General features: G+C 29.4%; 1 protein-coding gene across 2 annotated transcripts; it reads right to left on the minus strand.

The window, feature by feature from the left end:
- Positions 1-414: 414 nt before the first annotated feature.
- On the minus strand, positions 415-11,422 carry LOC100161833 (protein disabled). 2 transcript variants are annotated; one of them, XM_001945672.3, is made up of 6 exons: positions 11,078-11,422; positions 8,120-8,337; positions 7,920-8,063; positions 7,718-7,861; positions 7,236-7,625; positions 415-4,871 (listed from the first exon to the last, which is right to left on the minus strand). In XM_001945672.3, the coding sequence occupies exons 1-6, from the start codon at positions 11,250-11,252 to the stop codon at positions 1,779-1,781; spliced, it is 4,164 nt and encodes a 1,387-aa protein (XP_001945707.1). In that variant the 5' UTR covers positions 11,253-11,422; the 3' UTR covers positions 415-1,778. The 2 variants fall into 2 exon arrangements, with proteins under 2 accessions (XP_001945707.1, XP_003245329.1); XM_003245281.4 differs by lacking the exon at positions 11,078-11,422 and adding an exon at positions 8,541-9,603.
- Positions 11,423-13,052: the final 1,630 nt, after the last annotated feature.

The following is a 13,052-nucleotide window of genomic DNA, read 5'->3' on the forward strand; positions in this document are numbered from 1 at the left end:
ATTTTTCGTAAAATGTCCAAACATTTATAATATACAACACACAATTGGATATTAATATATTTTGCTAAAACTGTGCAATACACGTTTATATTATGAGTAAATTCTTATTCCTAAAAAAATATGAAGAATAGAACTGGTAGGTTTTTTATTCCATCGACACATCAATAAGTACCTTTATTTTAATATTTTGCATGGTTTGCAAATAAAAAAAAATGTGGCGGTTAAAATAATTTTTTGTCGTAAGAATTCATGACATACCATTGATTATGACACTAGTATGATACTAGTATTTATAATCAATGGTCATACCTTGCAGCAGGTGGCAACACGAGCGTTATGTATTCCCAAAAATTCTCATATAAATTTTTTTTTTAAAACACAATTTTATAAAGTAAATACAAAATTTAACAAATATATGGTGGTAAAATGGCGCACCCTATGCCTATAAACATTTATTTTCGTGTAAACATAAATAATTTCACATTAAAATTATTTTTGGACAAAAACATAATGTATCTAAACATTTTTACACATTTGTTCAACATAATAATGTGATGTAATCAACTAATTTTACAAACTAAAACATCAAATAGGTAATGTATAACTGGTTAACAAATAAGTAAAAAAAAAAAAACTGTAAATCTTACATGAATAACATTTGTATTATGTAGATTGTTTGAATCGTTATAATTTTGAAACAATAGACACATAGAATTTCAAATTCAACATTAGTTGTACAATACATTTTCAATAATTTGAGGGAACAATACGTAAATGGATCTAAGAATCATTTGTTTTAAAATGAAAAAAAAAATTCAATCAATTTCCTGTCATTATTAAAAATTATATATGGCACTACAATAATAACTTATCTTTCATGCATTTGTTGGATTAATCTGCTTGTGTTAAACATTACCCATGTATAATATTATTATTAACATTTTTCATTTATACAATTAGTTTAATGGAGACTTTTTTAAAAACAATCTTGGTGAACATTTTTCTAAAATTATAAATGGCGATTAAAAAAATTCACAAAACACAATACTATTTTAAAGGAACATCGATACATATTATTATACTAAGAACATAGATTAAGTACAAAATTTTTCGATGAACGGAGGGTAATAGCTAACAGGAAAAATTAATTAACTTTTAACGTATAACAAAGATACTTATAACAAAATTATACACAGAAAATTCAACAGAAACATTTAAAGGATAACTCAAAAACTAAATAATACAGAAGAACAAATAAAAATCTATCATAATACAGTATTTCATGTATGTACAATATTAATCTATGTCAAGAGTATATTGCCATTAATGTACGATAATATTAATTATAATAAAAATAATAGTTGTTAATATTATTAGTAATATTAGTATTGCACACACATCTGAAAACAATTATTGCTGTATAAAAACTTATTGAGATTACAATTCCAACAATGACGGTGAAAACAAACAAAGCAGTTTCTGTGAATAAACAGATATAAGATTCGATGGCAACAATGAAAACTGGTTCTATAATGTGTGTATAGAAAAAAAACTGTATTTAAATGTGAAAACTTAAGACTTGTTAAGGTACGCATTACATATAAATTAACTCTATTACAGTAGGTAATAATTAAAATGAAAAGTAGTTTGTTGGTCAGTATTGGGTTAAAAAAAGTTAATTAAAACAATTTGTTCATAAATTTATTAACTTTTTTAAAAACTTTTCTGAACTTACTAGTGGCCCCCTTTAGTTTAGGCTGGACCACATAACGATAGTCTCATTCGTTTTTTGTTCGATCAGGCCGCTTTTTCCATTCATCACCTTCATGATCAGAAACAGCCTCATCCAGAGATGCCAGATTTGGTTTGCTAGACACTTCCTGATTAAAAAAATCATCATCCTCAAACGGGTCTGTATTTCTAGAAAATATGTTTATGGACTCTGATTTTTTCATCTCTTTAGGTGAGTTAGATAGTTCTTCTTGTGAGATTTTTATATCTTTTGCCACAAAAACATCATCGTCTTTAAAACTGAATTCACTTGACATACTACCTTTGCCAGCATTGTCTGGTGTAAAATCATCTTCAAATGGAGAACGCTTTGTTCCTTCAGTTTTAGAGTTTGAATCAATAGACCTATGACCACTATCTGAACGTTTTGGTTTTCTTGGATTTCTATTTGTTTTAGAACTAGTGGACGGAGATGGCTTAGTAAGATATCCCAAATCAGAGCAAGTACTCATAGTTTTAGTAAATAAGGAAGAATCGGGGCTATTGGGTGTAAAATTATCATCAAAAGGAGATGTCTGGTTACGTTTCAAAGACCATTTATTTTTTGATCTTCTGGACCAATTTTGTTCTAATTCAGATTCACTCAAATCCAATTCTTCTTGGCTATATGGCTTTCTAGGTGGAATATTGTGGTCTTCATCACTGCCATCACTTCGACGGTGGTATGATCTCCTTGGTTTTCTGGGTGTCGTTGAAGAAACATATCGATTTTTTTTTGGTAATCTATACCGCATTTTTACATCCTCATCATCACTATTATCAATAGGAGGCCTAGAATAGTTTTTGAAGCCTTTTGGAATTGGGGGCCCATATCGATCCCAATTATATTGTTCTTCAAGAAATCTCCTTCGCCTTTCATATATCAGCCTTTGGTATTTTTCATCTTCCCAGTTTGGAGTAGATGGTAATTTTTGAACTCTTCTATCAATGTCGGGCCGCGTGTAAACACGTCTTTTATCATCTTTTGATGACCTTCTCCGTTCGTCATCCATATGTGGAACTCTCCAATGTGGAATCATATACGGTGACTCCCATTCATCATTATATCTGGTCCCTTCATCCCATGGAGATGGTTCACGACGCCGAGGTGATATTTTACGATTACTTCTACGATTAGGCTTTCTTTCATAATAAGGTTCATCCTCATACATAGATTCTCCATCGCTCCAACCATTTACGGTTCGGGGGAAGTCTTCAATTGAACTTTCTAAACTTCTTTTTGCTGGATCCCAATTATCTTCAGATTCTTCACAATCATCCCAGCTGGATGAGCATTTACTGCGATTCGAAGGTACTTTTTTCAAATTAACTTTAGGTTTAGTTATTGGTGGGTCTCGATCTGCAGCCCAAGGAGAATTTGGGTTTTTGATTACTTCTGGTTCAACATCAAAAGTTGCCCAACATTGAGCATTATCAGACAGTTTTTGACATGTGTTATTTTCAATCGGTTCGGGATTTATTATTGCCGTAGTAACATCTTCTTTTAAAACTTCACATTCAACTACTCCTTTTATATCATCATTTTTAATGGCACAGTTTTCTTCTTCATATTCATCTTCTTCTTCTTCTTCCTCTTCATAATCTACTCTTACATCATCATCCTCGTCATCTTCATCAACTTCTAAATTTTCCTTAGTTTCAACAACATCAATATTTTTTTCATCTTCAGGTTCAAATACTTGGTCGTTATTTAATTCAACTTCACTTTGTTCTGAAATATTATTGCTTTGATTTGATTCAACAATTTCTTCTATTGGAAAGTTTTCTAATGATTCTTCTTCATACGTGGGTTCTTTTATTGGAATATCCCTGAGGGCTGCATATTTATCATTTTCTTCAACAACAGTCTCACTAGTTTTTTCCTCGTCTAATAATTCTCTAAATACTGCATACTTATCATATAAAGATTTTTCGGGTTCTTTCTTATCTTCTTCAGTCTTTTTAGGAATAGTTTGGGTTTCTTCACTACTGTTGATAGTTAACTTGGACAAACGGAAAGTTAATTCTTTTAAAGTCATTTTGGATAAAGAAGTGGGTGATATTCTTAAGGTATCTGCTAAATCACTAAACCCTGTTTTTGTTAATTGACTTAATGTTATATCAAGTGAAGTAGACACATTTGATTTTAATTCACTGCTAGTTTTTCTTACTGAAACAGGTACTAAATAATATTCCGAATCAACTTCTTCTTTCTTTTTTTTAATGTCACTTTTTGGTTTTCTAGATGGTAATGGTAATGGTGGAGCTTCATTTTCTAGTTGTGTAGATGGTAAATTGTAGGAACTAACATAATTTTCTATGTAGTCATAATGACTATTACGTGTACGTATTGGTTTCACCGTTTTAGAAGGTATTTGTTGTTTTTTAGGTGGCAAAGGTGGAGGCTCTAACGAAGATGAAGGTCTTGGTGGAGGTTCAGGAGCAATGTCTATCCGTTGAGGCAAAGTCATCAATTTCATAATAGCATAATCATCATCAGGGGAAGTTGGGTCGTCATTTCTATAATAATCTGGACTTGGAGATTTTCTCATTTTTATTTTTGTTCTATTTTTAGACATTAAGTTATACTTAGGTGATGTAGATATATTATATGGTTTTTGTGTTTCTGGTGGAAGGGATACTTTCAATAATCCTTGAGCAGAATTTTGTGATGATGAACTATCACTTTTTAATAATGGAGATTTATGTTGCAATTGTGGTGAGACTGGTTTCAGAGATTCAAATGAAGAAAAATCAGCAAACTCCATTTCAACAGAATTTGAATGAGATTTATCAAAATTATCAGTTTTAAAAGGATCTTCAATAAGTCCACTAGTATCTTTAAATGATATATCAGAAGTAAATGAATCACTCACAGTTTTTGTAGGCAAACTTTGAGGTTGTTGCTCTGAAAATTTTTCATTTTCATACGCAGCAAGTTGATTTAATATTTTCTTTGGAGGATTTTTGAGCTCTTGAAAGAAGTCTTTCTTGTCTACATAAGGTTTACTACGACCAGTTCCTAAAGGATCTAGTTCAGTAAAAACATCAAATGCATCACACTTAATTGTTGGACTCGTGCGGTTAGTTGATTCAATGACCTAAAAATAAAATATAACATTACAATTTTCTTATTTGTTATATAAGATAAATAATATTATATTACAACCAAATTTTAAACTTGTTTTTTTTCATTATTAATATAAATTAGTCTATTGTATTTTATTTATTAATACAATACTTTGTTTTACATTTGAAAAATGATTCATACCTATGTTCTCAGTACATAATTACATATGACATGGTAAAATGTTATTCTCAAAAAAATGAAAGTTAGAAGCTGCAAAACTATGTAATTAAGTATCTAAATCGTAAAACACCATGGTACAAAATTATATCAACAGATTATTAATGTCTTATCGATTTTTGGAATCAAGTAAAATTGCATTAATCTCAAGATATGATATTGAAAATACATTTTTGTAAAGCTCCACCCATAATTAGATATATACAGATTGTAATAAAAATTGAGATCGATTAAATCATGCAAGTAGTGTTTTGTTAACATAGTTGAAAACTTAATTTGCCTTTACTTGGTCAATTTTCATTTGTTTTTAATATTTTTGATTCATTTACATTCATTTTGTATTTACAATGATAATTTTTGGTGGTAAAAATGCTCAATTTTCGACATCAGCATCTTTTCTGATAATGAATTTAGTGTGTTCGGGAATAGAGAAGCGTCGGGAGAAGTAGAAAAACAGTGAAAAAAAATAAAATTTTAATTAAATATTTGTTATTTATATTAATTATTTTAGCATTTTTTAAAAACAGTTAAATTTTCAACTATTTTGATTTTTTTAAAACTAAAAGCCATGAAAAAATTTTCAAATTTTTTCAATTATTTTTCAGTTAGAAATATATTTAAGTTTTTCTTTACATAGCTAACATTAGACATTTTTCCCATAATTTTTCCTACCATTAACAAAAAATGGACTAAAAATCTTAATTGTACAAACATTTTTATTTTAGAAATTTTTAATTTTTAATAAAATAATTTTAATTGTATGAGGTTAACCTTTTCACTGCCACACTATTTATCCACTGCAACCGGTATATGCTATGTAAAATATATTTATTTTTTTTTTAAATTTTTTATAAATTGTTTTTAATATTTTAATTTTGAGATTTGTATGATCCAATTATTTAAGTTTAAAATAATGTGAACCATGGTTTACAAAACTTGTATGGTTACCTGAAAATTAGAATATTATAAAATACAGGGACGTAAATACGTAATAGTACGTCTGAAGCAGAGAATGGTAAAAATAGAGTTTTCATACTTATTACTGTAAAAAAAGGTCACATTTAAATAATTAAATAATAACTACTTTTATACAGAATCGTTGTTTAATTGTTTATCTATTGAATACATTTATCTGATAAATATTTTCAACATTTGATATTGAAACTATTACTGTATTCAATATTGTGATAAAAATTTAAATATGAAATTATAAAATAATTCAAAAGTTTATGAACACTAAATGGAAATAAGTAGTTTACATTTTTAATTGTTCAGAAAAATAAGGATGTCTTAAATTTTAAAATTATAAGAATTTAAAAAAAAAAATTGCTTATAAGCATTATAATAATAATATTCCGAGTATATTAGTTGCTTATAAAATAATTAAATATTCGGTACTTGTTTGTTATTGCTCCACCAAGCCATATAAAATATATTTGCCCATCACTAGGCGACCTACATCAGCAGTCTTAAATCTTAAGATTTGATATTCATGATTGATAATTCTCTATATCTCGACATATTATGTGTATGAAAGTCTAGTATGTGATCTATAAATCTATTTATGGAAAAAACATCAATAAATCATATAATATTTTAGTATATTATCGGCTTGTGATTTATTGTATGTGAAATTTCAAGCGTGGAATACCTATAAAAAAATGTTATTAACTTATTTTAAAATATTGTTTGAAATTAATTTTCATGAGTTATTTTCTGCAATATTTAATACTGGTAATACATTTACATATCATTAACATAAATAAAATGTCTTACATTTAAGGAACTTCAGCAAATTGTCTTATTTTTTAGTGTTTATTTACATATTATTATGAAATATTAATCAATTATATTAAATTATTACATAATATTGTAAAACAGTATATTATAGTTTACTTTTATTTAAAATTTTTGTAACAGTATATAAAAAATATTTCGATACAGATGTGAGCGTGGTGGGCAATAAAAAACAAGTAGGTACCTCACCTTCAGTCTTCACCTTTCAGTCTTTTGTGAAATTGTTATTAAGGAAATTATAAAAATAGAAAAAATTAAAATAATATATTATGTCTATATTAACAAAAATATTTGACAATAAAGGAAAGTGTAGTTTTTTTAAAAATAGTTAGTTGTTTAATAATAGAAAATAATAACTTACCTTAAAATCAGATGCTTGGAGGGATTGACGAACTTCACTAGGGTTTGTCATACTGAAAATACTTTCAGTTTCTTTGTCGAACCAATGTTTTTCAGGCTGTCCTGAACTTGAAGTTGCTGAACTATTACGTGTTCTTCGCTCTCCAGAACTTGGTGGTGGTGGTAATTTTGTTAACGCAACAGACGGAATAACAATAAATGAATCTCCAAAAGGGTCAGCTGATGGTGGGGTAATACTTTCCATTTGAGACAACCCTTGTTGTAAATTATTTAGTTCAAGTTCCAAGTTCAATAGGTCATTAGCATTTGGAGTTGTATTTTTAAACTCAGATTTTTCCATACTTGACAAATCACGGTTGAATCTTTTAGAGCCATCATCATTACAACTAGCCTATTGTACAATAATAATGAATTATAGATTAATAAGAATATCATAAAAGGTATGTATGACTGATAACAGGTTAAATATATTTAAGGACTAACGTGATCAACTTTTGATGCTGTACTAGCGAGTGCTTCAAGATAAAGTCCACTGCCTTTCATAATTTGTTGCTGCCTAGTCATTTCTATTTCTTGTTTTTTTAATTCAAAGACTGTTTGAAAAAGATCTCTCATAGTAATGACAACCTGAAAATAAAACATGCTTGAATTACAGATATTAATCAAAAACATGTTTCGACATTACCTGGCTAGCAGCTTTATCTGTTTTTATACCAAAAAATCTATGACCGGTGTCAGGGGAACCGAATATGTATCCAAATGCTCTAGAGTCTACCATGTCTTGTGCTATGAATGATATCTTATGTATAGGATGGTGATATAAACAATCCTGTAATTTTAAAATCATTTAAATACATTCTAAATAAATTCATAATTTCCACCTACCCCAGTCTTTTCATCCCTCAATTTAAGTCCATCAATTGCTACATTTATGGTAATGCGCTGTTTGTGCTCTCCGGCAGCCCTTATCGCCATCTTCAAGTCAAACAGCGCTTCTTGGCACATTCTATCCCCTCTAGCCTCATTGACTTCCAATACGCCAATAAGTTTGGCTTTGAAACTAACTCCATCACCCATAAATCGTATAGCACCACCTTTGTCAGCTATAAAAAAAAAAATAAAAAAATATATTATCTTATTAATAATAGATAATAATAACAATGCATTGTTGCGCGAGATCTAAAACCGCGTACCAATACAATATAATATTATTATATCTTTAGAAACAAAATGTACATTAACCATAAACTCTGTTCGTACGATAAATCGAATGAAATTTTAGCGACAACAATGATGGGAAACTTACATTTAAACGGACTGGTTTTCCGCCTAAGAGTCAGGGTTTGCATGGTTCCGAATAAAAATTACGAGTGTCGTGCGATGTGTCTGTTTGTCGAATGTTGGGCGATACGAATTTCGTACATTGTCGGACAGACAGAAGAAGTCCGCGAATTCTTCCCTATCGACCCTATCGAAAACGCTCACGGAAACGTTTCCAACTGTGGGTAAACTCGCGTACGGCTGTTACGGGGGAGGGGGTTGACGGGCTATCCACCCAGTGGCAAAATTTAATCAATATTACTCAGTCTGTACGGCAACATGGCGAGAAAGTTCCACTGCACGCAACCCCTGTAAGGGTAGGTATATTTTTTTTTTTAAACCGTGCTCGAAGTCTCGGACGACAGACGTCAACGTGTCGCGTTAAGAAGGTTTTTCGTTCAACAACCCCACCGCCTATGACAAGGGGTAAATGATTTTGTAAAAAAAAAAAACCATTTTATATTTTTGTGATGGTCTCCGACAAGTAGGCGGGTGAAATCGCCGATACCTATTGATAATAATAATATACTTATGTACGACTCGTACGAGACAACAGCGCGCGGCACGATATGATATCGCCCGGGTCCGATTGAAAAATATCGCAATCGCATTATTGTTATTTGATCGACCGCAATTTATTAATTTATACTTTGAATTCAGTCGATAACCTATGTATTGTGTAAGTGTGTACATATATTTAAAAACGTATGTGTCGCGCTTTGTCAATATAAATATTGTTAAAATTCAACGCGCGTTTTATTCGTACTATGCTGTTTTAAAAGGACGAGAGGGTATAATTATTTTACGTTTTTTAGACGTATATTATTATACAAACAACAACGCAACAAACGTCACACACCTTCCTCAGAGATTTCCGTAGCCTACCACCGGCACCCCTTATCAATGCTTTAATTTTTTAGTAGTAACTTGTAATTTATTATTCACGACAAAATTAAAATAGACGTATGCAAACCTAAACTAGAAAATAAATCGTGAATATAGCTGTATGCCTTGGAAACGTATTGATTAGTATTGATTTAAAGCACATGCATATTGATACTATTCAATTGCTAAAAATTGTCCAGATAAATGAAAATAAATTACCTAACATATTTTTTTATTTTATTCTGATGAAAAAATCCGGTTCATTTTTTTAAAATTAGAGTTAATAAAATAACTAAAACATAAGGTAACAATTCTTTTTATGCTTAAATAACAAATAAGTAGTAAGTAAGTACCTTCTATTTTAAATAATATATCTACCTATACATAAATCATTGTAAAATTCAAACTTTAAACTATTTACAGTGCTTGAATTAAGGGGCGACTGAGTCCCTTTCTTTTAAAAAAAATATATTATTTGTGTCCCTTCTAATTAGGCATTTCCTAATCAATAAGACATTTAAATATATTCAGGCATACACAATCTTTTTTATACACTTTTGCATCTTCCTTCTAATTTGTTACTAAGTCAACCTGACTATATAGCATGAGTAGACAGTTATATTTTTGAACTTTGTCCTATCAATATATCAGTAGATCACTGATCAGTAAAATTAACTATCTACTAAATAATTTAGTTTTAAATGCATATTATATTTTTTATTAAAATATAATATATTAATATTTAATATAACTAATGTCAATTATAATTTATAGGTACATCTTTATTATTATGATTTATTTGATCAATTTTAAATTTTTTCCTCTTCATTTATTTTGAATATTTTCATACCTAGTCATGCTACAAATAAAATTAAAATATAATAAACCATAAAAACTTTTGCATAGATAGGTATTTTTTTTTAGGGCATTGAAAAATACTACTATTTTTTAAATTGTTCAATTAAATTAATGAAATACATGTAATATTATACTATGGTAAGTTAATTAATAATTTAAGTAGTTATAATATGTAGGCATCACTTTATTTAATAATATAATAATATAATTGTATTGTGTTACCTAATGTTAAGTTTATTTGTCTCAAAGAAAAATAAACATCATTGATTGTAATTATTAAAATTGAAAATATTCAAATATCAAATATAAGGTTACCAGAATGCCCAATATAAATATAAATTATATGTGGTACAACCGAGGGTAAAATACAAAAATTAAACAAATAAAGATTTAATAAATCTATCATACCATTAACTATTTGTTTAACAACTATTATAAACTATATTATTTATGACAACAATGACAGAGTTTAGGAAGATATTATATATCATATATCAAGTTATAAACTAGTAATATACAGCAAAAATATTTGACTCGTACCATTCTAGCTAATTTAATCCTTAGTAGGTAAATTAAAACATTAGATGAGTGGAAAATATCCTTGTCATTAACTCTATAGGTGTAGATAATTAAGTATTACTAGAAGATGGTTTAAAAAATAATTGGTTTGTTAATACATATAAAAAATTTAAGAGTTATGCTTTAGTAAATGGGCAGTACACCTACAAATAATAATTTAACATTATAGTTAACCATTAAGTATGTTAATAATGTTTATACCTTTAATATTAACTGGTTGTCTATTAACATTTTTCAATGTTCTAAATGATTCTTTGATTTGAACAAATCCTCTTTTTGGAACTTCTTTCAACGAATGCAATTTGTTTTCCTTGTTATCGTTCTGGTTCTCCGAAGGTTTTGTATGTGTTGATGTTGGACCCTTGGCGTTTTCCATTTATTACACATTAAAATATTATACTTAATAAAAATGAATGCAATAATTAATTAAAATATTTTGACAAATTACAATTTTGTCACTCTAAAAGAAACCACAATATATAACAAATAAATGTAAACATTTGTTAATCATTATTCATTAACAAGGAATAAAATTATCATTCAAATAAAAACGAAATTTATTGATTTTATTTATTATTTACCTGAAGCTGAACGTTATCATTTAGTATTTACTTTGTTTTATTTGATAAACTCTACTAGAGTAGCCAACCTTGAAAAAAGTGTTAATAGCATTCCTAAACGTCTTCTGTTCACAATGTTATTTTGATTATCCAAAATTACGTCACGCATCTTCTCTACGTCGTGCTATATTATTAGCCCGTAGGCCGTAGCCGTACTAATATAATAGTGTACATGACAAAATAAATTATATTTTTGTTTATTTTGTCATGGTACTATGGTAGTGTAGTGTACTTTAACTATTAGTATAACTACTTTACTGTTTTATATTTTAATCTTCTCATAAATTATTATCATGTTGTATATTATACGGAGTTGTAATTCAGAAACGAATAACCTTAAATACCTACTTAATTGTTCATCAAATGTTTATGTACCTAAGCATTTTCGGCATAATTCTAGTTTAGCAACCTATCGATTTTTAAGGTTTTTTTTTTTCCAAAATGTGTGTCTTGGGGTGCTTAATAAGAATGTAAAAAAAAAAGGTCGGACGGACTTAGTTTTGAAGTTATCGGTGAAAAACTTCAAAAAGTAGATTTTTTTCAAAATGCGAATTTTTTTCATAAAAATACTTAGAATTGATTTTTTTCGACATTCATTTTATCAAAATATGTGGTTTTTGACGCACAATACATTGGTGTGATCAGAACTTACTTTTGAAGTTTTTGCACGTAAACAATGAAAAATAGCATTTCATATTTAATAGCGACGAGTGCCGAAACACACGTAGTCACCGCCCTTTACCACCCGTAAAATGCTGAGTTTTAATTTTCACCTATTAACATTCTTATTGACCCTACTACCTACTTGAGGTGGTTTTGCATACCAAGTCGAGGGATATTAAAGCCAAGATTTTCGACTATAGCTGCAAACAATATATAGGTACAAATTTAAATGGTAATTGATTTGCTATTTAAGCCCCGGGGGGGTTAGGGGCTGAGCCTCTATAAACTTAAATTACTGGTCATCGAGTATAGCGACGGGAGCCACTAGAAATGCTTTAATTAATAAGGTTAAAATTACTTGTTAGGTCGTCCGTCTGCCCGCAGGGCAGGTATGCTCTCCCCCTGCGACCCCAAAGGGGTCGCCTTCCCTCCCCTACCCCACAGGGTTTGTTATTTAAGCCCCGGGGGGTTTGGGGCCGAGCCCCCATCCAGCAAGAGGTCAGCAGGACCTCGAGTTTGGCGACTGGAGCCGGTAGGCGTAGGGAGCCTCTAAAAACTTATATTACTGGTCATCGAGTATAGTGACCGGAGCCGGTAGGCGAAAGGAGGTCCCTTGAGTGTGGCGACCGGAGCCACTAGAAATGTGTTACTTTAATTAACAAGGTTAAAATTACTTGTTAGGTCATCCGTCTGCCCGCATAATTTTGAAAAATATTATGGATCATTTTAACTTTTAAGCTGTTTAAAGACATGTGTTGTTTAAACAACATATTATGTTTAAACCTCATATATTATTTAAAATATTATATAATAAGCTGAAAAGTGATAACTGATAATTATCACCATAAACATCATAATATTAATTTTCACCTTTTTTTTAGATTCTGAACGAA

This window comes from Acyrthosiphon pisum, chromosome A1, assembly GCF_005508785.2.
Source record: "Acyrthosiphon pisum isolate AL4f chromosome A1, pea_aphid_22Mar2018_4r6ur, whole genome shotgun sequence".
Classification (NCBI taxonomy): Eukaryota; Metazoa; Arthropoda; class Insecta; order Hemiptera; family Aphididae; genus Acyrthosiphon; species Acyrthosiphon pisum.

What these genes read in the sequence shown, in the direction of transcription:
- LOC100161833 (XM_001945672.3), bottom strand. Translation starts at nt 11,252, where the DNA reads ATGGAAAACGCCAAGGGTCCAACATCAACACATACAAAACCTTCGGAG. An exon ending in CAGATAAAGCTGCTAGCCAG is followed by an intron (nt 7,862 to 7,919) that starts GTAATGTCGAAA and finishes TTTTATTTTCAG; the next exon opens with GTTGTCATTACTATGAGAGA. An exon ending in TCCAAGCATCTGATTTTAAG is followed by an intron (nt 4,872 to 7,235) that starts GTAAGTTATTAT and finishes TTTTATTTTTAG; the next exon opens with GTCATTGAATCAACTAACCG.